This window comes from Struthio camelus, chromosome 5, assembly GCF_040807025.1.
Source record: "Struthio camelus isolate bStrCam1 chromosome 5, bStrCam1.hap1, whole genome shotgun sequence".
Taxonomy (NCBI): Eukaryota; Metazoa; Chordata; class Aves; order Struthioniformes; family Struthionidae; genus Struthio; species Struthio camelus.
The window spans coordinates 25,573,532-25,599,470 of NC_090946.1; the positions used below are offsets into that span (position 1 = coordinate 25,573,532).

General features: G+C 38.3%; 2 protein-coding genes across 17 annotated transcripts in view; one reads left to right on the forward strand and one right to left on the reverse strand.

The window, feature by feature from the left end:
• BMAL1 (basic helix-loop-helix ARNT like 1) overlaps positions 1-7,305 on the forward strand; it is a 55,474-nt gene extending 48,169 nt beyond the window's left edge. For all 13 annotated transcript variants that reach the window (XM_068945144.1, XM_068945143.1, XM_068945142.1 and 10 more), the window contains 5 exons: positions 471-559; positions 2,476-2,584; positions 4,057-4,150; positions 5,856-5,958; positions 6,597-7,305. In XM_068945144.1, the coding sequence (XP_068801245.1) occupies positions 471-559; positions 2,476-2,584; positions 4,057-4,150; positions 5,856-5,958; positions 6,597-6,757 (556 nt within the window). In that variant the 3' untranslated portion in view covers positions 6,758-7,305. The remainder of the gene's footprint in view (positions 1-470; positions 560-2,475; positions 2,585-4,056; positions 4,151-5,855; positions 5,959-6,596) is intronic.
• Positions 7,306-7,645: 340 nt separating this feature from the next.
• Positions 7,646-25,939, reverse strand: part of BTBD10 (BTB domain containing 10) — a 29,556-nt gene continuing 11,262 nt past the window's right edge. For 2 of the 4 annotated variants that reach the window (XM_068945154.1, XM_068945153.1), the window contains 7 exons: positions 16,292-16,485; positions 15,269-15,554; positions 13,101-13,203; positions 12,205-12,325; positions 10,954-11,151; positions 9,440-9,550; positions 7,646-8,766 (listed from right to left, as the gene is read on the reverse strand). In XM_068945154.1, coding sequence (XP_068801255.1) covers positions 8,456-8,766; positions 9,440-9,550; positions 10,954-11,151; positions 12,205-12,325; positions 13,101-13,203; positions 15,269-15,554; positions 16,292-16,445 — 1,284 coding nt within the window. In that variant the 5' untranslated portion in view covers positions 16,446-16,485 and the 3' untranslated portion in view covers positions 7,646-8,455. Of the gene's footprint in view, positions 8,767-9,439; positions 9,551-10,953; positions 11,152-12,204; positions 12,326-13,100; positions 13,204-15,268; positions 15,555-16,291; positions 16,486-22,318; positions 22,479-22,515; positions 22,678-25,939 lie in introns of those variants that run through there. The other 2 variants (XM_009687082.2, XM_009687067.2) reach the window with 2 other exon arrangements.

Genomic DNA, 25,939 nt, shown 5'->3' on the forward strand with positions numbered 1-25,939 from the left:
AGTATTCTACAGATAGCAGCCAGAATTGCATACTGTGGGGAGAACTATTAGTTTACTTATGAACTATAATATAAGCTGGATAGTGCTTATTAAAATCTTCAAACATAAAAATACTTTCTTTCCTTGGGAAAACCTGGGATTATAGTCCTTGTAGAGAGGCAGGGGAGGTGTATTATTTTTCCTGGAGGGTTCTGTACAGGTGCAGTGACTTCACAACAGAATAACTGCTATAGAGGAATTCATCTCATGAGAGAAGCAATTTGGGTTCTGCATTGCATGCTTTGAGTTGTAATGTGGTGTTTTATTTCTCTTGTTTATCTAGCCTTAATGTCAGTCAAAGTACTTCTTTTACAGAGGTGACAGTGACTCATAAACTACTTAAACCCTAAAGCATTCTGTTCTAACACACTGGCAGAGAGATTGTTTTGTAGAGTTTTTATCACTGATTCTTTTAATTTTGAAATCCACAGCACCAATGTACTTGACAGTGGGGATGCAGCCTTTCCACAGCTTGCAGCTTCTCCACATAGCATGGACAGCGTTCTCCAGGCTGGAGAAGGTAACTACTGTACTGTGAGAAAAGTATTAGCGGTCTTGCCATGTTACCAGCTAATCCTGAATGCACAAATTTGCTGCGTTTTCCATTGTGAATTTGTTAATATCTAAGGAAAAACATGTTTTAGGACACACAAATGCTAATGCAGTTCTTGCCCCAATGAACCTAAATCGGCTCTGGGTGGAAAATGGTGAAAGAGAGAATGTGAATGAGCCAGGCAGAGGAAATAATTATGAACAGGGTTGGAGGAGTGAGTTAGAGGAGAAATGTTTGCCTTCATGGAGAAGGCTATTTGCATATATGCATAACAAATATCATCGCAGAGCAACTTCAAGTTCTGTAGTCAGTGCAGATGAACACTCAGGGTGGATAGATCATAAACATAGTTTGGCTGTTCTCCTTATCACTCTCCTTGATTTGACTTACTTCTTGTCAAGATATGAAGACTGAAATTCAGTAGTTATCACAGGCTTGTTATGGCTTCTGCAGATCACTGAAACACATTTTATAACTGATGGAGTGTAGCATAATATGGAGCAGAGTTTGATTTAATAATGAAGTGTTACTGGAGCAGGGTAGAAGTGAGGAGGAGTAGGCAGATGCAGGATTAAGGAGAAGGGATGTTAATAGCACTGAGATTCTTTTGAAACAGTTGGGAGCCGTTGCTTTTAGAGACCCTATTTACTTTACTAGATATTAGTTTTATCAACTGTGCCTTTACAGCAGTAGAGCGGGGATATTGTGCATGTCAGGAATTATCTCATAAATTGTATACAGTATGCTTCGCAGATCAGTGCAAGATTTGGGCTTTTCAGCTATCTCTGCTCTGAAAAATGAGGTTCAGAAAGTGAAACTGAAGGAGGGAGGGTGGCAAAGCATGGACAGTGGGCAGAGTCGTAGGAAGAGATGCTGAGATATAGATATGGTGATTAGTAATTGAATGTAGAATTACAGAAATGAAGTAGTGTCTGGGGCTTTTGAGAATGAAGAAGTATAGAACAAACTGTTCTAAAATGGGATAAGCTTATTCATGCTACAGCATAGCCTTTGAAAAGAAGTCAGCCATGTGTAATATTGTCATACTGACAGTTCTTGTTCCCAGAAAAAAAAAAGTAATTGAGTGAAGTTTAATTTCAAGTGGGTTTGGCTCAGCTAAGGATTTTGTGACCTTCTAGGAGGTGCTGAACCACCTCACCTCCTGATGGATTTGAGCCATAAAGATTGTGAAGGTTATAATTGTTAAGTATGAATTTCTAAAACAAGACAAATGTCTGTTATGCATAATCAATGCTACGTGGCTTCCTTGCCCTTCCAGTAGGTGATCCCTTCATTTTGCCTTGGAATACATCGAGCTCCTTCCAGACAACCTGAAGCACTGTGCAAGTGCCAAATTAAAGTTACAGTGAACTTGTAAATGTTCAGAGCTCGCTTTTTCTTCCCTTCTGGGATATTTGCAGTAACCTGCAGGGGCTCGATTTATGTTCATCAGGTAACTTTAGTTTATTCCATATTGACTGTCTGCACTGGTAAGTTCTTTGCAAAGAACAAGCTCTGGAGATGAGCCTATTCAGCCACAGATTAAAGCAGGTCTAATAAGCTATTCTCTGCTAAGTTTGGGCAAGAGGTACTACCAGATGCTTGAAACAGATTCTGAAAAGAATCAGCATATGCATACCTGAGTCAGAGTATGTGTACCTAGTGGCACAGTTGCACGTATAAGAGGTATAGCATAGCCTGGCCCAGTGCAAGTCAGAGCATTCCATATATTTGAAGATACCCAGCAGTCAGTGGAATTGTAAATATATAACATTCATTCAGTTCTGACAAGCAGAAGGACCCTTTCATGCTTAAATGCAAGCACATTTTTTTGAAAAGGGTTGCAAGCTTTTGTCTGACCTTAAGATACCTACTTGTTTCAGGTGGTCCAAAAAGGACCCATCCTACTGTCCCTGGAATTCCAGGTGGAACAAGAGCTGGGGCGGGTAAAATTGGGAGGATGATTGCTGAAGAAATCATGGAGATTCACAGGTGAGAGAAAATGGTATTAAGTTAAAGGAAAATCAGTGGGTGTTTTGGGTTTGTTTTTTTTTTAGATGACATTAAGGAAGTCTTTCTCCAAACTGAATGTGGAATTATGCAATTGTATTTTGTAAGCAGATAACTACAAATACGTATTCCAAATGTCTGAGGCTCTTGAAGCCCACAGTGAAAGAATGAAAAAGTTACAGCCTTCCAGTTTTCTACGCTAAAGGGACTAATACTGAAACTTTTTAAAATGGTGGTAATTATCTGTTTACCAGAAACAGAACGTAAAAAGAGCAGCCAACTAAAACCAAACTCCTTTCCCATGCTTTTCTTTTCCCATGACTTAAGGGGTATAAGCAGAACAGCCTCTTAATGCCAAAACTATTTGACTGTATGCCAAATGTTTGCTTTCCTGTGATCCAGTGCACTTTGTGATCCAGTTCACTTTGAAGCTTTTAGAGATTTTAGAATATAAGTCCAGCTTGAGGAGTATTCACACAGCTTATTGACCAAGGATACAATGATTAAGCTAGCTCTGCCTTCCCAGAGGCAGTCTGTCTGAAACGAACTCTAGTTTAAACACAAAGTCATGTGGTACGCTGCAGTAAGGGCTTGTAGTAATACCTAGGTGATTCGCAGAGTGGCTGTGACTCATCTTTCTGCCCTAGGTGAGCAGTTACTTTCAGGAGGTGTCACTATTAATTTCTACAGGCTAAGGATCCCCCTTTCTTCATGAGTTTTCTCTTGGGAATTGTTCCCCTGCCCATAAAAGCAGTCCCATCTAGCAAATGTTCAATAGTATTAACAGTCCTGAGCTGCAATTCAGGAAAAACTTCAGACCCATGTATCATAGTTTTGTTTCTGCTGCAGGCCAGAGACTACTTGCATACTTAGGCAAAAAACAGTAAACCTGTCACAATAAGGAATGGCATTTTTCCTGTCTGCAAACATACTTTTAAAGCAAGTCAGGTTGAATCAAGACTTTACAACTTCCCATCACTTTTAGTAGCTGTAAAACTTGTAATTAGCTGCAGTGAATGTAGTATAGTTCACCCCCCGTGCTTTCCTTTCATTTGAAGACCCTGGGTTAGTTCCAGTCCTCTTTCAGCAGCTGTTACTATTTTCCAAGGCTGCCTTCTGTTCAGCTTTCCCAGGGGAACTCTGCCAAGGATAAGATTCCCATTTCCATTACTGTTCTCTGTAACTACCCCTCCTCCATAACTACCCCCCCCTCCAATAACAAACTGTTATTGTTGATCTGGCTGCAAATTAAAATGATTTGGTTGGAATTTAAAATGCTGCTGCTGCTGACTTGTTTAATAGTGAAAAGGTAATGAAACTACAACAATGAATTCCATGCTTTTAAACATCTTATGCCACCTGATACTAAGGTCAGCATTTGAAACTCTAAGTCTCTGGTACTTGAGTCCAATCAGTCACTAGCAAAACCATTCCCTATTTTGTCCATACGACAGGATAAGAGGATCATCACCTTCTAGCTGTGGTTCAAGTCCACTGAATATTACCAGCACACCACCACCTGATACATCATCTCCAGGAGGCAAGAAGGTAAGAACAAGCTTTACAAACAGACTTGCAGCAGTAGTGGTAAGCAATGTGAGATAAAGCTTATAAAATTACGTGTGGTGGTGGAACTCTACATGGCTGAAGGAATCTGTGACAGCAAATCTCAGCATGTCGGTGGCCCAAATCCCTTTATAGGAGTCCCTACAGTGCAGAGACCGGTAGTTCTTAAACACTGACAGCTTTTGAAATCCCCCTGCTTCCTAAATTTTCCTTCATTTTATTTTTTAACTGAGCTGCAAGTAGCTCACCTCATGTCTCTTGATCCTCCAAAAACTCTTTCACACCATGTACTGGTGAATACCGGAGTTGCTATTGCTTGAGCACTCACTGTGCTCACGTTAAGTCTAATGCATTACAGTACTACAGTAGCGGAAAATGTGCCACTTAGGTGCTTCATTGTGCACTGACAGTTTATTTTTTAAATCAATACTATGCACCCTGCCTTGTTCTAAGATTGCTTGAGTAGCATTCACATACCATTATCATCACGTAAAAGCAGCTAGTATTAGTGTTCAGGTGGCTAAGTGATGTAGCAAATAGTTGTCATGTTCAAGGCAAGGAGAGCACTTACCCAAATTCTTATTCTGTGCATTCAAACACTGCTACAGACTTACCTTTTTTGCCAGAAACCAACATGGCTGTACATAAGAATTGTTTCATTAGAGCATATAGTTTACGCTAAGTATTTCCTTCTATTGGTGGCTTACTTTGTACTTGAAGTAAAATTTTGAACTTGTAATAAGTTAAAGAGTTGTAATTCTAGGAATAAACTCCATCTGCCCTACAATAATTCAGCACCTGTGTATATTCAGGGCTACTGTTAACATAGCAGAATTAAGGAAAATGCACATGGTGAGTTGGGTATGTCTAATAGGGTGTCCCCTCAATATTTATCCTGATTTAGAAAGCAAACTTGAAAAGCCCTCTACATAGGGACCATATAAGCTGTGGCTCAAGTTGTAACCGAGACTGCCTTCAAAGGGAGCTCAGAAGTACTTACGCTATGCCTTCCTGTGTGCACACATCTGAGTGATTAAGACTATGGTTCAAATTCAGCTATTTCCTTGCTACTTAAGAATCGCAAAGATTTGGGAATTTCTACTCATTGTCCCTGCCATGTTCTTTCTATGATCATGTGCTTTGATGTACACACACTGCCACTGAGCTGCTCTGTACCAAAAATGGTTAGACATAGCATCCAGGAGCAGTGCTGAGCTCATGCAGTCTTTCTCAGTTTTAGGAGTATGATCCCCTCCTACATGAAGGATCGTAGCTGACAGACCTTTACATGCACTGTATCTGTAACTTCAAATGGATTCTCTAGTTAGCTCTAACTACTATCACTTGCAGATGGAATAGTTAGGGGATTTCTGCTTGACCTTTATGACCGCTTTCTAGTATTTCTTTCAGAAGTTACTTTTAGAAGTTTAGCATATAGTGCTGACTTTGTCTCACGACTGCAAAGGAAGGGATCTGTTATCCATCTGGCATGTGCTTGATGGGCATAATAGAGGGGAAGTAGATCTTAATTTACAATGGGTCTCATTAACTAGCCTTTAGAAGCTGTTTTTTTTTTTCAGGAAGTCCATCCTCATTGTATTAAAAGGTATCCTGGTATGAGACAATATCTTACATCTTAAACTGTAATATAACATCCTGCTCTACGTCGTCTATTTTCTCTTTTAAGGTCTTGAATGGCGGCACTCCAGACATCCCTTCAGCTGGGTTACTGTCTGGGCAAATCCAAGATAACTCTGGTTACCCATATTCCGACAACTCCTCTATTCTTGGTAAGCAAGGACATACAATAACTTACCTCAATATCAGCTAAACACATGACAACAGCACAGATGACGGTAACAAGATGATTGCTTTTAGCAATAGCTTGCTTTTACCGTCTGTACCACTTACTTAGCTGAGCGATAAAGCTCATAACCTACCCCTTTAAGTGTGCCTAAAAAGGTGGCTACAAGAGTAGCCTGACAATCTGTTTGACTAAGTTGCTTTGTCTTGTCATTTTTTTTAAATAGTGGATGCAAGCCTGTTTTCTCTTGCTGAACAGGTGTGCATTAGGTGAACTCCTTGTCTACTTCTTATGAATCCTTTTAAACAGCTGGAGACAATAAAAAAGACTAAGCTGACTCCTAGGCATTAATCTAGATTTATTCGTGTAGTAGAACATATCATAAGATGGTCTATATCAGGTATACTGGTCGCTTCTGAGAAGTGACCTAACCTTTGTACTCTTAACTCCCAGGTATCAACAGTATCCCTGAAACTGTGGCAACCTGGCTATCAAACATATTAATACTCTTATAATTCAGCCTGTTCAGATGTTCTACTCCAAGCCATTTGGCAAGTGACCATTGCAAGTCAAGTCATGAAATAAATCTAGACTTGTGACAACTTATTGTATTTATGCTTACAGGGGAAAACTCTCATATAGGCATTGATATGATTGACAACGATCAAGGATCAAGCAGCCCTAGCAATGATGAAGCAGCAATGGCTGTAATAATGAGCCTTCTTGAAGCAGATGCAGGTCTTGGTGGCCCTGTGGACTTCAGTGATTTGCCATGGCCCTTGTAAATGATGCACCTTGCTTCAACATCCAAATATCAAAGTGCATTTATTGGTGGAGTTCTACAGTCTGTGAAACTTGCTGGATGGAGAAGCTTTTATGTATGAATTTCATAAAAGCCATATCAGAATGCACCTCATCCTACCATGTGTAACTTCAGACAATGTGGAATAACCCGCTACAGTGTTTGTGTGGATTTGATTAGCTGTGTATAGCTTGCATTACTTGTATATTTTGGATTCTGTTGTTGAATTTTTTTTTAAAATCACTGTGCAACTCACTGGCATCAGTGGTAGCTTTTATATGCAAATGACCATTTCAGATGTATGGTGTGTTTTTACACTGCAAAACAGTCCCCATGTGGATATTTCTTACACTAATTGTACCATAAAGCTGTTTATTCTTTCTTGTAAGAATCCTTTACTATAAATATTGTTAAAGTGTAATGTATTAGACAGTTAAATATTTTTAAAATAAATGTTTCCCTTGTTCTAAAATGGAACATTTACTTTGATAAATAAATTTGATAAAACCCTGCTGAAGGTGCATGCTTGAAGCAGTTGCCTATTTATCATTTCTTTCTTTCGGGGAAAAGGGAGGAAAATAACACCTCACATACATTGTAATGACAAAATACTGCAAGTGTATTTCTAGAGAAGTTACTGCTTTACTCTGTTCGAGCTTAAACTACAAAAAAAAAAAAATTGCAACAAAAAGGCTAGTTAAGGTAAGTCTGGCAGTGCCACAGATTTCTCTTTAATATACCACAATACTTTTTTTCACCCAAAATATGAAGTAAGAATCTAAGTGTTCTCCAACCACCGTAAGGAAAGAAAAGCAGCTACTTTCAAAATTCATCTGTGTACTTAATCTTAGTCACAGATAATTCAAACCAATTAAAATAATGGAAATTTTATTCAAATGAAAAACTTGTTTACAATCATTAATAAATGAAGAATGAACCTTTTGCATTTTCCTATTTCATGACACTTATGAAAAATTTAGTAAATAAATATTTGTGAACAGATTAAGGTAAGGCAAAATTTAAGATAAAGCCCCTATCAGTTGTTCACAACTTTTGAACATGGCTCACGCTGCAAACAAGTGAAAAAATTCACTGAAGAACTTTTGAGTTTAACAAGATGTTAAATGGGTATTTGAATCATGTCCTCAATCCAAAAACCCAGTAGTAGTATTTTTGTGCTCAACCACATACAATAACTTTAAAAGGGTCAATCTAGTCAGAGCAAAACTATTTACAGTTAACACTTGATAGAAGCACTTTGTTAGTATTGTGCAATACATTTATAAAAAATGGCTTGAAATTCCATTTATCAACCATTTATAAAGTGCTACTATCAGTTCCAATTCTGCATTCTAGCCCATGTGTAACAATATTGAATGTACACTAGCCACCAATATCCCATTGTTTTTGATGGGCTTAAGAGTGAGGACAGTCCAGCATACAAATAACCAATGTCACAAACCTACTGGTAAACAAATACATGTATGTAACTGTAACCGCAGGATGTTTTGTCTGTACTCCTTAGAAAACAATCAGATACTCCCTTTGGTCTTTTGAAAAGTCCATACTGCAATATCCTAAACACTGTTACACAATGGAGAAAACTGGAACTGCAGTGTGGTATGAGTTGAGTACAGAGTCACTTTAAGGTAGCATGCTTTTGTTTTAATACGAGACTACATCAGAGTGCTGGGTTTTGTCCCTCAGTATCCATCTCACTGTTATTAGGTGGAGGATGAATAGGCAGAATATCCAACTCATCTACTTGGGGGGTGGGATGCATTACCACAAGCTGGTCCTGGGGTATATCTGCTGCTGCTGCTGCTAAATTTGTAATAGATTTGCTTTTCACACACTGAAAGTCAACATGTCGACTCTTTCCTTCCTCCTTCTCCCATGACATCCGAATAAATGGTCTTTGGACATAGTTGTAAATCACCTCAGGCCTTCCACCTGGTCGCTTTTTCACTTTCTCTTTGTATGTAGGGTAACCTAAGAAACATCACATAATAGCAAAAGTTAATAGTTCTTGTACTGATTGATTAGTTCAGGCTTTTCTTTTACAAAAAGACAACATATGAAAGCTTAGTGAAGATTAGTAGTTGTCACTGTCAGCATCCTGTATCGGAGCAGATGCCATTGTGTTAATACTTGACGTTAGCTAAGGAAGGAAAACACAGTCACAAGTTTTAACTACCAACTGAATTGTAAAGAAAGAGGTTACAATGCTACCAATAATGAATATGCTTTTAGCATATATTTTAGTGAGAAGACCGTTCCAAGTTTTACAGGCAAAGCTAGTTGGCTCCTTCCTTAAACCAAAGCATCAAGCTGTTTTTATAACACTACGAGCTGGAAGGCAGGACGCGGGACCTCAAAAGCAGAGAGCAGTGTTGATCTGATCTGTGATTTAAGTTTCCAATTTTGTAGACCAGCCGTGAGCTGGTCTAAGTTTTGTAGACCAGCCATGAGCCTGTAATCAGGTTTTCTAGCAGGACCACTTGCTTATTGAGTACCATTCACCCTCTGGCTCTTGTATTATCTAGCCTCGATATGATACACAGTATCGACCCTGATTTCTTCAACTGTGGAGATGATTATAAAGTAGGGAACTGCAACAAAGCTCCTTCCCAAAGAGCCAGCTTGTAAGCAAAATTTTCCTCACCTTCAATGCCTAATCGGATCTTCTTGAGCCCCCTTTCCTTCAGAACGGATTTGGCCACATCTCGATTTTCAATATATTTGAAGAATCTATACAACTTTGTGCTGTAAATAACTAGAAATGAGAAAATGTGTATTCAAAGATTAAACTTCTAGTCTTACAACACAAAAATTTCATAATCTTGCTTCTACTGTTTTGCTTTAATCAAGTATTTCGAATATTTTAGAATGAGGGGGAGAGAAGGAGAGACAAAGACTTAAGAACCTCTCAGAATATCCAGGACAGAAATCAGAGAAAAATGGCTGAAGACACTGTGAAGCTGATCAGCTGCAGTTCCTCCCCCCCCCCCCCCCCAAATCTCATCTGTTTTGTACACTTAGATTTTTGAACAGTTTAGAATGTAATAGGACAATTCACAGAGCAAACCACATGAAATACTCCCAATCTCAGCTCCACAAAAAAGGACATCTCAATTTCCCACCTCCCGCACCCCTTAAACATGGGAGTCCTGCAGACATTCAGAAACCTCTCCATTCTTCCTGCCACAACATAAGAGAGATCTGAGTTCCGGACAAATCAGTTTCAGAAAACCCAGACACATGAAGCAGAACAAGAGGGAGTCCTATGAAATTTAGTTTATATAGCACTTGAAGGGAAGCCATTGGGGCCATTAATCTTGTAGAGCTGCAGAGACCTAAATAATTTTTAAGGCAAGTATGTGCCTGGCTCGTTACTTAGGATATGAGGTATTTTTAATTCACATTTGAGACATGGAGGTCCAAGAAACCAGAGCTAGTTATGTTACTATGTTAGAACAACCACATTTGATTTGTATTTACATCTATTCTCCCCTTGGAGGGATAGCTATGTAACTGTAGGTTAGAATCCTTCAAAAAACCCTAGGAGAGGTTTGGGGTTTTTGTTTGTTTGTTTGTTTGTTTTTCCCAGGGAGACTTCTAACAGGGTTTTATGCTTCTGGAGTACAAAGGGCATCTCAAGCTCCCACCTCCCCCTTCAAAACCCTGAAACCAAGTTTTCCCATTGGAGAGATTTCCAGCTACAAGGATAACATACATGCAGGGAAGGGCACTCCATTAACAGGTGCTTTAACTCATCTATATACCAAGCTGTTACTCTTCCAAAATATTAACAAACACTCACTTTTCTGTTTCAAAGCCCTGTTTGCTCTCCCACAGTAAACAGGACTCCTATCCAACTTTTCTTGTCAAGCAAGAAAATTTCCTTTCTGAAAGCATTTCCTTGCCACCCCCCCTTGACTAACAATGCCTTAAAAATAAAGATTAGTTCCTCTTAACCTATATTTGAATGTAACATGCAACATATGCTTAAATGCAGCAAAATATTAAGCAGAACTACAAAAACTAAGTTTTTGTGAAGTATTAGGGGTATTGTAAAAACTTTGCTAACAGTGCTCAGGAATAAGTTAAAGCAGCATGTTTACTACCTTTGCCATAGTGTGGCTCAGTGAAAACCATGAAGAAAAAAAAACAATTTACTTTGTGAATACTCCTCTCCCATTTGTGGGGGATACTCTTCATCCCAGTCAACCACATCATCATCTGTCAGCACAACAATATGGCACTCTCTTTCACCACTTTGAGCACTGGCTACCATTAATGGGAGAATCATTTCTTCTAGGTAGAACTCAAACTGCTTGCGAGCACCATCATTTGACAATTCATGCATGAGAGCACCTGAAATAAAGTTTAGAAGCATAGACATATTTGAAAAGTTGGTTAAGAAATACAAGCAAAAGAAACACAGCAGTTCTCTTTATTTTGTATTATTTACTGCAGACAGCTGTAAATATATATTTATTAGTTTGCATAAGATCGGAACCTTTTCAGATGTTCACCAGAACCACATCAGCAGTTCAAACTGATAGGACTGTCCTACAGATATTACCATTCTGTTGGGGAGACAGTGTAGTGACTTCAGCAACACTGAGAAAAACTCCTGAATGTTTTACCACTGCTAAATATTTGGTAATTGTGTGCAAGACTCCTTTCAAGCTTCCCAAAAGAAAACAGCAGCTCAAAAATCAAAGGCTCTCAAAACCTTCACAGTATCAGCTACTAAATATTTCTGCTAAGGACAAAGTGCAGAGAGAGCATGACTCAGCAGGCAACACGCAAGGCAACAGCACAAGCAACAGCACCTTGCAGCTTGGCTGCGAGAGGCACACATCAGCCCCTGAACCCAACTTACAGCTGGAACTGCACAGATTGACTCGCTAGGCAGGCGCTGTGCTGAACTACACAAGAGTCATGAGACAGTAAGACAAAGGCTAAGTCATTTTAAAACTTTGGCCAAAACTTTGGCCGCATTCAGCAAAGGAGAGTTGGAGAGATGCTACACACTTGGAATGCAACACACCAGCAGTTGTACTTCTTCTGCTAGCAACATAGCTTCTCTCTCTCTCTCTCTCTCTCAAGTGAGGAGTGGAATAAGTTATTCTCCCCCTCCTCTGCAAAAATACATCTGTACTGCAAATACATCAATAGATTTTAAGTATTCCTCAGAGCTGAGCACAGCAGAAAAATGCATGTTCCGGCTGTTTTGTTTCATTATCTCAAATACTATCTATTTAAAAAAAGTTGTGAATCCATTCTCTTTGGAGGTCTATCACATAGGACTTAAAGGACAAATTTTGTTCTTGTCATGCATGTTTCTTACTTTTAATAAAGGATGCAGTTTGAAATAAAAACATTGCTTAAATTAGTCCTTTAAAAAAATTCCATACTTACTGAGATCTCTGCATTTAATAGTACTATACTCAAAGGAGATACAGAGATAGTCACATGCTTCCCTCAGTTCAGGAATAGATATCCCATCAGGGCAGCGTATCACTCCAGTCTTGTAGTAATCCTAAAGTAATGCCGTAAACAAGAAGCACAATGCACTCTAAAATATTCACTGACAAACATTTAATTGTTTATACGGCTCTCTCCACAATCAACCCCCCTAACAATTAATTTAAGTGAGAGCCAACATGTGTGTTAAACTTTGTGAATACTATTGTCCTCAAACTGATCAAATTTCTGAAGCAGTTGCTTTCAGAGCAGTAAGTTCTCGTTAAAATTGCTATTTAAATGACAACCGTTAGTATCGATCATTTTGGTGCATGTATGCTTTCTTTTAACTATACATCACCCAGCTTTTGTTATTCTGGTTCTGTCAATAAAGTACTATAACAGCTCTACTTCTTTGTGCAAACATGAAATGTGCAAGAGGCCATGTTCTTCTCAGACTGAAATTCATTTTTCTCCTGTTACCTGCAGTAAATTAATTTCAGGTACTGTACTTTACCTAATTTCAGTACAAGAGAAGGCAAATATGTCTGAACTAGGTGACGTAGGAGAAGGTGGACAGATTTCTGGGAAGCAGTATTTTTTGGTTTGTTTCATGTGTTCTGTCTCTACGGCTAACATACATGCATCTTTAAAAAACCTAGGAGTGTTTTCATACTAAGCTTTTTTTGTTTTTCCTCCAAAGAACAGTACAGAAGAACAGCATTTATTCCAACCACAATATGTCCAGTTATATAAGTAAGGCTAAATCAAGAACTTTTGTATTTGTTAATACTTATATTATTTGGTCTAATAGTACCTCCCTCTGCCTTTTGACTTCCATAAAAACTCACCAGAATAGCACGAAACACAGTGGATCCAATTCCTTCAGCAACTTCATACTCTCCTTTTTCATTAGGACGCGTAAAGTTATGTTCTCTGCCTGATCCAAACATCCTATTCAAGAAAATAAGTAACTTAGTTAGAATTCCTTGCTATGTTTTTTTGTAAAGCTGAAAAGTAAAATGTCAGAAGTTGTTCTGGAACGGCAGGGGAAAGGAAAGGCTAACCCATCTCGTATGTATGCACAGTGTTTGGTTTAGTTTATGTTTAGCAACACCACTAGGAAATAGAAAGCAGGGTAGTGTAACTGAGGAAAGACTAGTTTTATTCTTGAGCCTTCACCTACCAATATTATTTGATCAAAACAAGAGTTAAACCAGGCCATTTCCTGCCAGTATGGAAGTTAGGCAGGAGCCCAGAAGATACCTTCTTTGGCACTTGTGTGGTGGATGCAGCACAAAAACAATTTCTGCTGTGAAATTCTGATTATTTAAAAAACACCTGAGGTAATTTGAGAAACAGAGCTTAAGTGTTCAAATAGATACACTCATCTAAATTTAATTAATTTAAAAAATTTAGTTAATTTCAAAGTTAAAATACCATTCTCACAGAAGATGCCCATAAATAAGCACAGCACGTACAGCCAATTTCTCCCAGTTAGGATGCATGGAAATTTAGGCTAAGGAGACAACTACAAATGAAACTTTTCTTCATGTCCCAAACTATATCTACAATATCCCATTAGATTGCCAGGAAAAAAAACAAACAAATAACTTTTATAAAAGTATCTCAACTACACCCTATGCTTACAAAAATATTGCCATCTACTCTTTATGTTTTACTTTACAAACCTACCAGATGGCAGAATTTTGCTTTCATACACACCCACCAAGGAAACATGCAGTGGGAGTACAGTGTACACTTACAATAAAGAACAAACTCATTTTTTCCATTTGCTGATTTGACATGAATTTTCTGTCTACTTTCTAAGCCAAGAAAGAATATAATATTTATGAAAGTGGCAGTTTAATAGGGTACAGGCTTAAGGCAAATAATACATTCCTACTGTAGCTACTTTTACCTCCTAGCACATGCTAGTGAGGCAGTTCTTGCTCAGTGTACTGTAAATTGGCACTGAGGAAGAGTGGGTTTATAAATAACTTGCCTTTTAGAGCAATATTGCCATATTTTTATTAACCTACTTTTGAATTACCAGAAGATAAAATAAGGTTGTTCCTTGGACCAATCCCTGAGGGCAGAATAACTCAGCTACACAAAGAAATCTAGTCCATTACCCAGCACCACTTACTCCGAGGGTGAACATGAAAAATGAGACTAATTCACCATAGCTTCACACTGACAGAGCATCTGTTATAATGGATGTTTACTTGTAGACATGTGTGCATATATTATACATAAGCAAATTCCTTATATCAAGGATTTAATTGTATTAATGATTACTTCTCTTTATTTCCCTTTACTGTTTTATTCTTCTGCAAGTTTGTAAACAAGCAAGTAAAATATAAAACCTTTTTCCTACCGAGTAAACCTGTTAAATATATTGGTCTTTATAGTTTCTATATAAAGTATTACATGCACCTCTGTGGACTTTCCTTCAATTTTAAATGCTAGGTCTCTATGCTGAGAGACACTGACTGTCGCACTATATCGACAATATCCCTCTGACATTCCCTTGTCCAAAAGGCACCTCAGAAGAAAAATCTGCTGAGCTTGAGTGTTGTTAGGGTAGGTCCGTTACGCAAAAATAAAAGAGTTCCTTCAAGGTTCTCCTCCTTGCTAGTTTGAAAGAGACTAGTTAGACTCACTACTCTGTTTTACAAAGGAACTAGCTTTAGAAACAGGAGATAGCATGGGACAGACTGAATACAGAAGCAATGCCCAGCAAGACAGAAGGAAATGAATATGTCATGAAATGTTCATTTACTTAGGAACTCTTTTGTCTCTAGGTAACAGATATTTACTGGCATCTCTGCCAAATACAGAGAATAACTTAGGTATCTGATTTTAACTTCAAAGACCTTTACAAAGTGATAACATTACACATTAACCGATCAGCTGTAGTAAGATAAGTTCAACAGCTATTTAAACATAGTTCTTAATACATACAAAGTGTTTATGACTCTCTTCTACAGACAGAGATTTAAAAAAAGATACAAACCTGCCCAACATTGTATTAGGCTGTGCAGTAAAGATAGAAGGATCTACAACAAATCTAGTGTTGTCCACTATGAGTGTTACTCGCTCAGACGTTCTTACATTCCGAGCTCCCTCTTTTCCATTTTCATATACAAATACCATTTCTCCACCAGCCTTGCAGCTGCCATCTGAACTTGACTGGCTACTATTTCTGCTGCTGTTCCCCATGCTGACAGCGGAACCATTTGGGGAAGTCTTCTGAGGACGAGGGCTGCTTGGTCGAGATGAACTGTGATCCTTTTCTCGATCTTGTGGGGGAGGAGGTGAATGGAGAAAAACGTGAAACAAAATTAGATTTACATGAGTTCTATGCAACTTAATTCTCTCCAGAAACAAAACATGGCAACTTGATAAGTTACAGACAAGCTCTTCCAATTAAAGATAGTCTAATAATAACAATAATTAAGAAAAACTACAGAAAGAACAACCGTTTATATAGGAGATTCCAAAGTTTCTACTACTTTGGCATCAAAGCCACCTTGTCTTCCCAAAGCCATTACAAGAATACAAGAATTTAACATTCCATTTTTGAAAAAAACAGCTCAACATAAATATAGGAGCTAAGCATCAAAAATCCTGTGTTTAGTGCTGTAGTTCAATAGTTCAAAGAGAGCAGCCAAGTTTGTTACTCCTCTCTCTCTCCCCCCCCACCCCCCAAAAAAAAAAAAGGTTTTACTAGATCTGTATTTCTATACATCTAAATGCTACCAAGTCAGGGGAATATTTCACTCAATTCTGTTCTCAGAAGAATTTAATCGCTTTTGTGCTTCGAACCAAATAAGAACATCACACAAGAATACAGGCTGCAGACTGAAGAAAAAGTGATGACCTGGCAAAAAAGGTTACTCCCAGGTCAGAGGGCACATGTTAGAAGTCTGTATGTTCTACCACCAACAAAAAGAATGCTTTTTACTTTATTCTTTTAACAAAACAGTAATTAAGTTTCAAGTTTTTAATCCTGCAAGTCTATTGACTCTGAACACACCGGAATGATATTGTCTTGTTGGCGAAGTAACATTCCTGATGCACGGAGTGAGCTGAGATTCTGCTCTTTCATGGGATGAGTCACGAGATCTGTCACTTGATCTGCGTCTGTCCCTCGATCTCTCATGTCCACCACTAGCACTGTGAAGGCTCATTTTTGCACAGTCTAGTCCCTTAGCAATACGAGATGAGGTACTAAAAAGAGAAATAAGAGAAGTGTTCAGCATTTCAAAGTTTCATAAACATTGTACATTTAAATTTTAAAAGGCATTTACAATTTATGCTCCACATACATGGTTTGAAGATGAACATTATCCACCTCCATTTTCTTTGCTTTATTCACGTTTATATTAACAAATATGAGCAATGATTTGAAATGTTGAGTAGATAGCAAGAAATACCTGCTTATTGCTGTGCGATCTACAGAGACATTGCTTGATCAGCCTGCCTATGAACCTGAATTCACAGAAATCCCTTCCAGAACCAGTAAGCCAAATACAACTAACCATTGTACTTTGACTCTTAATGTGACATTAAGTGTTCAGATCAAACAATGAAATTAAAAGGTAGGCGTTATTTTTTCCAATAAAAACTGCTTTGGAAAACTTTTTTCAAAGTATAGACTTTCAGTATTCATTCGGCTTTTTTTGCAACTTGTCCTTTAAAAAGGAGGTCAGCCTTAAGCTAGTTAATGCATCCAGACTCAGTCAGAGTCTGTGCATTCTTTTTTTGATTTCCAGTTCCTCTCGGAAGAGCCAATAGTAAGAGATCACAACCCAGAGAGCAAACATATCAGCTAAGACCTACAGCACTGTCAGTAGGAAGTAGGACATTTGTTCTAAGTCAGCAAAATTTAATGCAACAGTCTTAGACTGTTTTAGATTAAGTCATGTTACATTTCTTAAATTAAGATTTTATTTTGTAATTAATTATTAAACCTACCAATAAAACATCTTAGTTCAGGGTCTAGCACTCTGAGAAGCTAAAAATTAGCTATCAACTTCAAAAGCTAGAGTAAAACAATTTAAGCAAAAATACTTATATCTTTAATTTATACTGTTCAAAATAGGTTCGTCAGGACAGCACAGACACACCTGTCTCCCTGCATCCCCATGGAATTCCCATATCCTTTGTTACCCGCCTTTTGAGCGCAGGCATGACAACACTTCTCATTTAAAAGGTAAAAGCTTAACTAAAGAACTTTCTAAAAAACCCCAAGTACCGAATTACTAGTGTGGACACCTACAAGATCTGACCGGTACAGAAGGATTATTATTTCCCACTTCTTTGTGACCAAGAAACAGGAGCCACAATGACCCACTTGCTTACAGCTTGTGAATCCAACAACTTACTCAAGAGACCTTAAGTATGTCTGCTACGAACGCTACATGATTCAAGAGCACAAAGAGGTAAGAACAACAGCCTAACTAGAAACAGCACAGCAAATTTTAAGAACATGAACTGTACAAGCAAGTTGCACAAAATGTCCTCTTTTTACTTTGCTCAGAATTAAAAAATAAATAAATAAATAAATAAATAATCAAAGCCTTTCGAAAAAGTGAGCATCTAGGATGACATGTTATAGCGTCACTGTTTCAGCTTCAGGTATCAATGACTGATGCAAGAGGAGGAGTTTTAAATTAGAACAAAACAGACCATAATAGACCTTATGATACAGTTTACATTGGTACTAAAATTGGCACAAAATGGATATTCGTACACAAAGAATAAGAAATACATCTCTCCGCTAAAGCATGCGAGTTTCTCCCCACCCCATTTGAGTGAGGGAAGACGCACATAACTGATAAAGCAGAAGTTTGGTGCAGAGAGAATCTACTGCAATACTGTTTCTTGCCAAGCTGAAAATATGCTGCAATAAGACATGCATCTTCTCGATGTGAAGTCAGCCAGAGGTCTATTGAATAAAGTAAAATAACTGCAAGCCTTGCCTACGGCTGGAAATGCTCAGACGAACAGTCCAAGAATTAAAATGATCCAGCCAGTTTCATTAAAAGGCAACAGTATACTCCACAAGAACTCCAATGCTACTTGAATGTATAAAGATATGTAATACTACACTTCTCTATTATAGAGATACAATCTGTATTATGAAAATGAAACTCGCAAAAAATTGCCGGAGTGAGATCTTCAAACATCCCTTTCATGAACACCAACAATTTAGAAAAACCTTTGACCACTTTAACGCATAAAGAAGATAACCATTTTAACAGGTATGGAATATGCCCACAAACTAGAGGAAGTGATGGTTTGCAGCCTATGATTAAAACCTAACCTACAACCAAAGTCTGAACCCTGTTTACAGATGATAGTCATCATTTATCATCTGTACATCATCCAGTATCATCAGATCATCATGATACTAACAGCTAAACTTAACAAAAACACTCTCAAACTTAAAAGAAAAAAAAATTCATATCTCATTTGCCCTTAACTGTTTAATATTTGCATATCATGGTATAACCATGGGGAAAAAGGAATATTTAAACACATACATAGCGGTCTGGAGACAAATTATCTCAGCAAATCCAAATAAAACCACATGATTGGGCCTTTTGTCAAGGAAGCATTTTGATCCTGCCCCCAGATAATATTTTTAACCACGCTGTGAGAAATGTGGTTTTGAAGGTGCCCTATTTCACAGTACCAAAATTAGGATTCTCTATTTCTCAATAACCAAAGCATTTTAGTTTCTTTTAGTTCTTTTAGTTTCTAAAAAAAAAATGAAACAGAACCTCTGTAAGGATTTGCAAGTATATCACATATTTTGGCAGAGCAGACACAAATTACCCTTTAACAGAGAAGGTGGCAATTAAAATGCAACTCTTAATACCAGAAAACTATCTAAAGCCACATTACCTTCTAAGCAGTGATTCAGAGTTCACACTGATGGAGGGCGAGCCCTGGTTAATAATCTCTTCACAGGAGCGGAGAAAAACAGGTGCTACAGGAAGTCGCACTGACTCAGCTGGCATCAGCCTTCCTCCTTAGTCATTTCGGAAGAGATGCCAGGCATGTTTAGCTCTTAATGTTCCAGCTTCTTTTTCCCACTACTGGAACTGGGCTACTTTTGCCTTAATAGGTACACAGGGAGCAACCGTGGGGGGGGGGGAAAGGAGGCCAAGAGGGCACAGGTGCACACAGAGCACCTTTCCTTCTCTGGCCAGCCCCTCAGAGCAGGGCCACATGAACGAGTAGTTCAGCATGCAGCACTGCTAAGGAGGCAGAGGCTTCCAGGTGGAGGAGGACAGGAACTTTAAATATCAAAATCAATTTGTTTCTGAAGCTAGTAAGTTAGTAAATAATTTGAAAGAGGCATTGTTCAAATTGCAACCGGAGACACCATTCATTTGTTCTTCTATGTTGTACCTTCCCCCTTGAATGTACAGGTTAATGCTAACTGAGATAGGCACACTAGCCATTAGCCAGTAGAACAATATACAAAATGCAAGATATCTGAGAATTCAAGTAGTCTGGCTTGAGACAGCCCCATCTGAATCATGAATCTTCCTTCATTTTAATTACAGCCATTTAAAATGTCAATCTTCAGTCTCATCATTGTTGAATCACAATGCACAAAAAACTTAAATGCGTTTCTTTGAGCCACTGGATATATACCTGACAAAATTTGAAGTTCCATTTGTTCTGTAGCATATGTACTCAGATGAAGTACTACTACTGAAATGCAACTTTGTTTTACAGTAAGCAAGACAAAACTGAAGAGAGTTTAAACCTGAACAAAGAGAAAATATAAGAAGAGGGCTGGGATCTGCAAGGTGAGAAGAAAAACATTTACTTGCTTTACCTTGCAATATTTGACTTGGAAAACTGTGTTACAGAGCTAATTTATAGTTGGTCAGAAAAGGAGCCTTAATCCTATACCTGTGGCCAGTATTATGTATGAAAGAAGAGGACTTAGACTTTACTGTAAAAAGGCTTTAGAAAAAGTTGCAAGTGTTGAGAGAAAATGAAGACACCAGAACTATTAAATGAATTTGATTTTTTGATAGAAGCACTTGTTAGTAATATCTTTTTTTTTTCTTCCCTCCTAATAAAGCCATTGTGAGGCGGGGAAGGATGGGGAGAGGGTTGAAGGAAATGCAGAAACTCTTTGCTTCACACCACTAATCTAAGTCTTGTTATGAGTTATTTAACTCATTAATAGGTTATACCAAAATAGTCACTCCCTCTCCTGTAACAAAGTTTTAAATTAATGATTTCTTAAGTTATTAACAAAGACTTTTTAGTGCATTTTGTTCATCAAGGCTTAACTTTTGTCCAAAATGAGATTTAACTAAAAAATGATCCAAAATGATGTGGGTAAGCCAAACGAGGCCTCCACCATCACCTACACTGATGACAAAAGAGCCCGACAAAAGCACAGAAGCCCTACTTGCAAGAACAGGGAAAGTGTCGGTAAGTGCTCGGGCTCACAGAAGCATTAGGTAGACCAGATAAAACAGTGCTTTTCAAACAGTAGTGAACCACTCATAGTAAAAGTGCCAGCAAGCCACCAGTCTTCCAGGAGACCTGGCTGTTACACTGTATTAATCTGTAACTTCAGCCTACAACAATCAATGATGCTCTTGGCACATTGCACTACTTTAAGCCTCCAAGAAAGTCATCACAGTTTCAGATCTCTTACTCACTCTTAAAAGAAGTATTTGCAATCTAGAACTTTGAATTAATTTCCTGATTGCAGGAAATGAGCAATGACTGAGACACAAAAGTAAATTTCTTCTCCTGAGTGCTTAACATTGTGTTTAATTTACAACTGTAAAAGAGAAAGAAAAAAACATTTTAAATCCACACCCTCATTTCCTCATTCACTAAAGCTGGATCAAAAGAAAAAAAAAATTCACAGAATATGTAGACTAGCTAGCATAAAAGTTTATAAAAAGCGTGTCTTGCTTTGTCCTCTACTTTCCTATAGGGGAAAAAAAAAAGAACACTAGCATATTTAGACAATCTCCATAAATTCAATATATCGTTCTTTCCTGGCTCCAGAGGAACATTGGGACACTACTGCTCTGCACCCATGAAAGAACTTCAGGGTCAGTAAGTGATAGAATTTATTTTCTTCCTCAGCTGCTGCTAAAGGAAGCTCTGTCTTTGCAAAAGGAAAAAAGAGGCATTTTCTTTAAAAGCAGCTGTCACACAAAAATCAAATAAGCTCAGAGCTTTATTTAAGCAAAACTGCTTAATATAAAGTAAAGGAGGAAGAGAGTAACATCAAAATGGCAGGCTTGTCATACTGGTATGCTTTGTATTTCTGCAGTAAAGCAAAAGCTTTTTTTTTTTTTTTTTCCTTAATCACTGTAAAAGCAATTTAAGGATGCTTTGCAGTCATCTGTTGAGAGTCTCCCTTTGTCTTTATAAATAACAACATATTGCTCTGAATATCTTACTAATGTTTAAAAGTAGTCATTAAACTGAATTAATTCTGCCACCAGAGCAATTATCATGTATGCCAATATACAAAGTTCATGTGCATCTTACTTAACACTGCTAATAAACATACTTGTTTTATAAAACAGGCTCTTATCTGCACAGAATTATGGTGGCAAACCAGTATACTTATTGCCAGGAAAATCCACCATAAAACCTTAGCTAAATGCAAGGGACACAGCAATGAAATATTAACCCAGACATTCATCCATTTTTCCCCCTTGCCTTCTAAACTTATATTAACTAACTCCTCTTAACATACAAACTTAGATCCAGTCCTTTCCTAGGATGCTTGCATTCACATAATCAGCACTTATATAAAAGGGATAGAGAGCCTTAACTCTCTAAGTTACAGCAACATTTCTGTGAGACTTTAAACAAAAACAAAAAACTGTTCTGCTCATGCTACTATGACTTAACACAATGACAATGCTTATGCCCCCTTCCTCCCCCTGAAGTCTGCTCTTTGTCAGCAGACAATACACAAAGGACAGTACTTCTCCTTTTACTCATTCTTCTCCTAAATACTGTCCACAGATTATTCCTGTTAACAGATACGCACCTTCCTCTTGTATCTATCAGGGAAGAAACACAAAAGCATGGAAATAATTTTGAAATCAGAGCACAAAGGAATTCTATTCCTTCCAAGAAGGCAGCTTTGGAAGCCAGATCAGCATCCTTTGGCATTACTTAAGTTCAGCATATTTGATATTTCCCATCATCTCATCAGTAGTTCACTGCAACATCAGCCAGCCTTACTTTTTCCTCCATCATCTTCCCTTCAAGGCTAAGAGGATTGTAGCTATACATCCATTAAGTGTTCAAAGACGCAAACTCCTCTAGATATTAATTCAATCCATTTCCTCTCAGTCACTGACTCAGCCATGCGTAGTGCAATCCTGACGTCTGACCTCACAGCCTCCTGCGAGCTGAATTCGTGCTTGCCATTCCCCCATCTCTAGGCAGCCATTGGGTACTGCGACTGACAGGCAGAGCGAGGAGCACGCGAGAGGAGAGCTGCTCGCTATGCTGCCAAGTACCATCTGCGGAGCTATTTCTAGTCCTGCCAGCTCGTCGGGTTTCAGCACACAAACACTACATCTGAAAAGGGTACTGCTAACTGTCCCTTGTCACACATCTCATTTGCTTTTATAGACATTCAAATGCATGCAAGTTTCAGGGGACATTCAATCTGTTACTGTAAAGTCTCCCAGAATCAATATTTAATATGAATTCACCTTTCGCTAAGTACATAAGTAGGTACAGTAATAGCCTTCCGAAAACATGACAGCACAGCCTCCATTTTTGGACTAGAAACAGCCCTTTTCCAACAAGCCTACACTAGGCAAAAGTAGGCATGACTTCAGAGAAAATAGTACTACACTTTGTGACAATCTAAATGTAGTTCACCAACTCCTGATACACCGCATCTTCATATCAATAGGTCATCAAATGCTTGATAACAAGTCAAGCCTGCTGAGCACAAAAAGTAAAAGCAACACAGTAAATTACTGTTTACGTCAGGATAAGCTCCTTTAAAGGACCTCCCCCCCCCCCCCCGCCGCCCTTTTGGAGAAGGATAAATAAGTATTATGCTACAGCATTTTTAAATGATTCTTTTTAGAATGTCTGTAGGCTGTTTAAAGAAGTCACAATGCATTGGAGGAACAGTTGAAAAGCAGGTTAGGTATCAGAATACATAAAAATCACGATGTGAGAAGCAGTAGAGTGCAAATGGAAATATGATGAAAGTTGAAGGAATAAGGGGAAGTTGTCCAGAAAAGGCCTGCTGTCATAAAGAAGTCATCAAGAAAAGAAAGACTTCTGATCAGAAAGGCAGGAGAGCACCAGCATTCCAGACTGAGGAGTCAGTCCTTTAGACACTGAAGGAGAATTTCTGCTCCTATAATTTCAGTTTTCTGAGCTAGTGAATTTCTTCCTGTTTTACAGTTTTGTGAGGGCTCACTTCACGCAATCCTCCCTCCACCCCCCAGTAGAATAACCGTCACAATCTTTATACGCCTTTTCTTCCCTCCAAGATAAGCCATGTAAACCATTCCACAAAATGGGTGAGAGAAAAGCTGTCTGCCTCAGACAAGTTTTTGTTTTTGTTTTTGTTTTAAAAAAAAAAAAGAGTCAAACAGCAGCAAGAAGTACAACTGCAGGCAGGTTTCTGCAGCACTGATTCACTATGTGGAGCCTTTTCTCCACAGCAGAATTAGCATGCTTTGTTCTCCTTTGCTTCAATTTCACGTAGAAAATATGTGCATTGGATAGCCTAGCTCCAAATTCCCACACAGCTGCTTGCTAGGCCAGGACATGCATCCGTCAAGATCCTGTAAAGGCCAGCAGCCCTGCTTCACTTCGGGCGCAGAATCTCCAATAAAAAGGCCCTTGGAAAGTATTCTTCCCCTCTGCTTTACCCTGTAGGGGTAAAGACCCCTACAGGGTCTTCCCTCAGCTCAGCATAGCAATTTTGATGAAATTCTGCTCTGAAGCTCTGAAATTCTTAACCACATAATTTCGCATTTCAGAGAGTCCTCTCAGCCGTAATACCCTTCTTAATATTTCTGTTCCATTTCAGGAAGGAAACAATAGGAAAAAAAATTCTGTGAGTCTTCACTTGCCAAAGGTATTTTTCAAGCAGCGGAGAGTTAATCTTTAGGTAGATTTACATTCAAACTCTACCTCTTCCGTCAAACTATCCAAATACATGACTTCCATACTAGGATACTGGTTGCCTTTATTTATATACTAGCAATTCCTCCTCCATTTTCAAACAGAGACATTACACAAAAAAATCAAAGTTTAAGAAACTCAAAGAGGTGGAAAAAAGTTCTTCCTTGGAATTGGAGAGTCCCTGCATCTATTAACCAAATCAGTTTCAGAGGGTCAAATTCAGAAGAATCAAGTCCAAACACTTGCTGAATCTGAATTTAGCCATTATAGTTTCTACTCTCGAGCAGAAAGGAGTAGAAAGCAATTGCAGAGGACAGCTGTCCTTCAAAGTTCTAGGGATGTATCTGAGCATGAGTTTCATCTCTTAAGTGCTCAGTAACTTAATTAAAAGTCAGAGCCTGATTAAGCTCTGCATGACTTTGAAGTTTGCTAAAATTAACACCTGCAGGTATTTAGAGAGCATCATTTGTGTGCTGGAGAAGTTCAAGAGACTTTAGTTAGACCTTCTGCACAGAAGGCCACTAAGTGTTTGCAAGCTGCCTCCTCAGAAGTAGAGGGGGAAAAAGAAAAGCTGCTGTTTAAGACTGTTCTACCTTAGGTACCTTTCAAAAATCATTCTACTAATCTTTTGTAAAATCATTACTTTGAAGGCAGCCCCTTTTTCTAGATTCCAAGAACATCTCCTCCCAACCTTAGAGAAAAACCTCTTCTAAGGTTTTTATATACTGTTGTCAATAAAAAGCTAAAGACATCCTGATTTATCAGCACCAGGTTGCAATTAAGAGCAGGTATGTTTGCAGTTACCATGAAGTAGGAGATGCATGTCAACTTTTTCGTTAGTCACTATGACTTGAGCCCATGGTGAAAACAGGCCTAATTGCTTTAGCGTCACATATTGTGTAGGCCTGTCCCACCCTATAAAATGTTCAACTCCAGAAACCCAATTTACAGGAGGAGGAGGAAAAAAAAAAAAAAATTCTTCCTGCAGCAGAAAACAGATTATACATTCTGCCATCACTACAGGGATAATGAAAGGAGTCTTGTAGGGATGCTTCATGTACTTAAAAACACTGAGGCAAGCAGAACTTCAATTCATGACACAAATGCATCCTTCTAGCAAGCAATATTAGAAACAAAATTCTTAATCTGCAGCATCTGTGCAATAATGTCATCTATGGGAAATTTTTCAAAAGGTTCAAGATTTTCAAAGACTCAAAGGGTCATGAAAACAGAATCAAGGCACAGATGCATTTTGTTCATTAACACAGTAGGGCAGAAAGGATTTTGAATCTTAACATCAACTGAACAGAATGAACAAACAAGGAACTTTCAAATGAGGCTCTAGAACAGACATGTAGAAATCCAGGACAAATTTTAAGAAAGAGACAAGTTTAAGCCAGAAAAAATTCTCTACCACAACCTCAGAGAAAGCACTTTATGCAACAGAATTAGAACAAAAGTCTTCCAGCAACAAACTACAGCACTATATAGAAGCTACATGTGG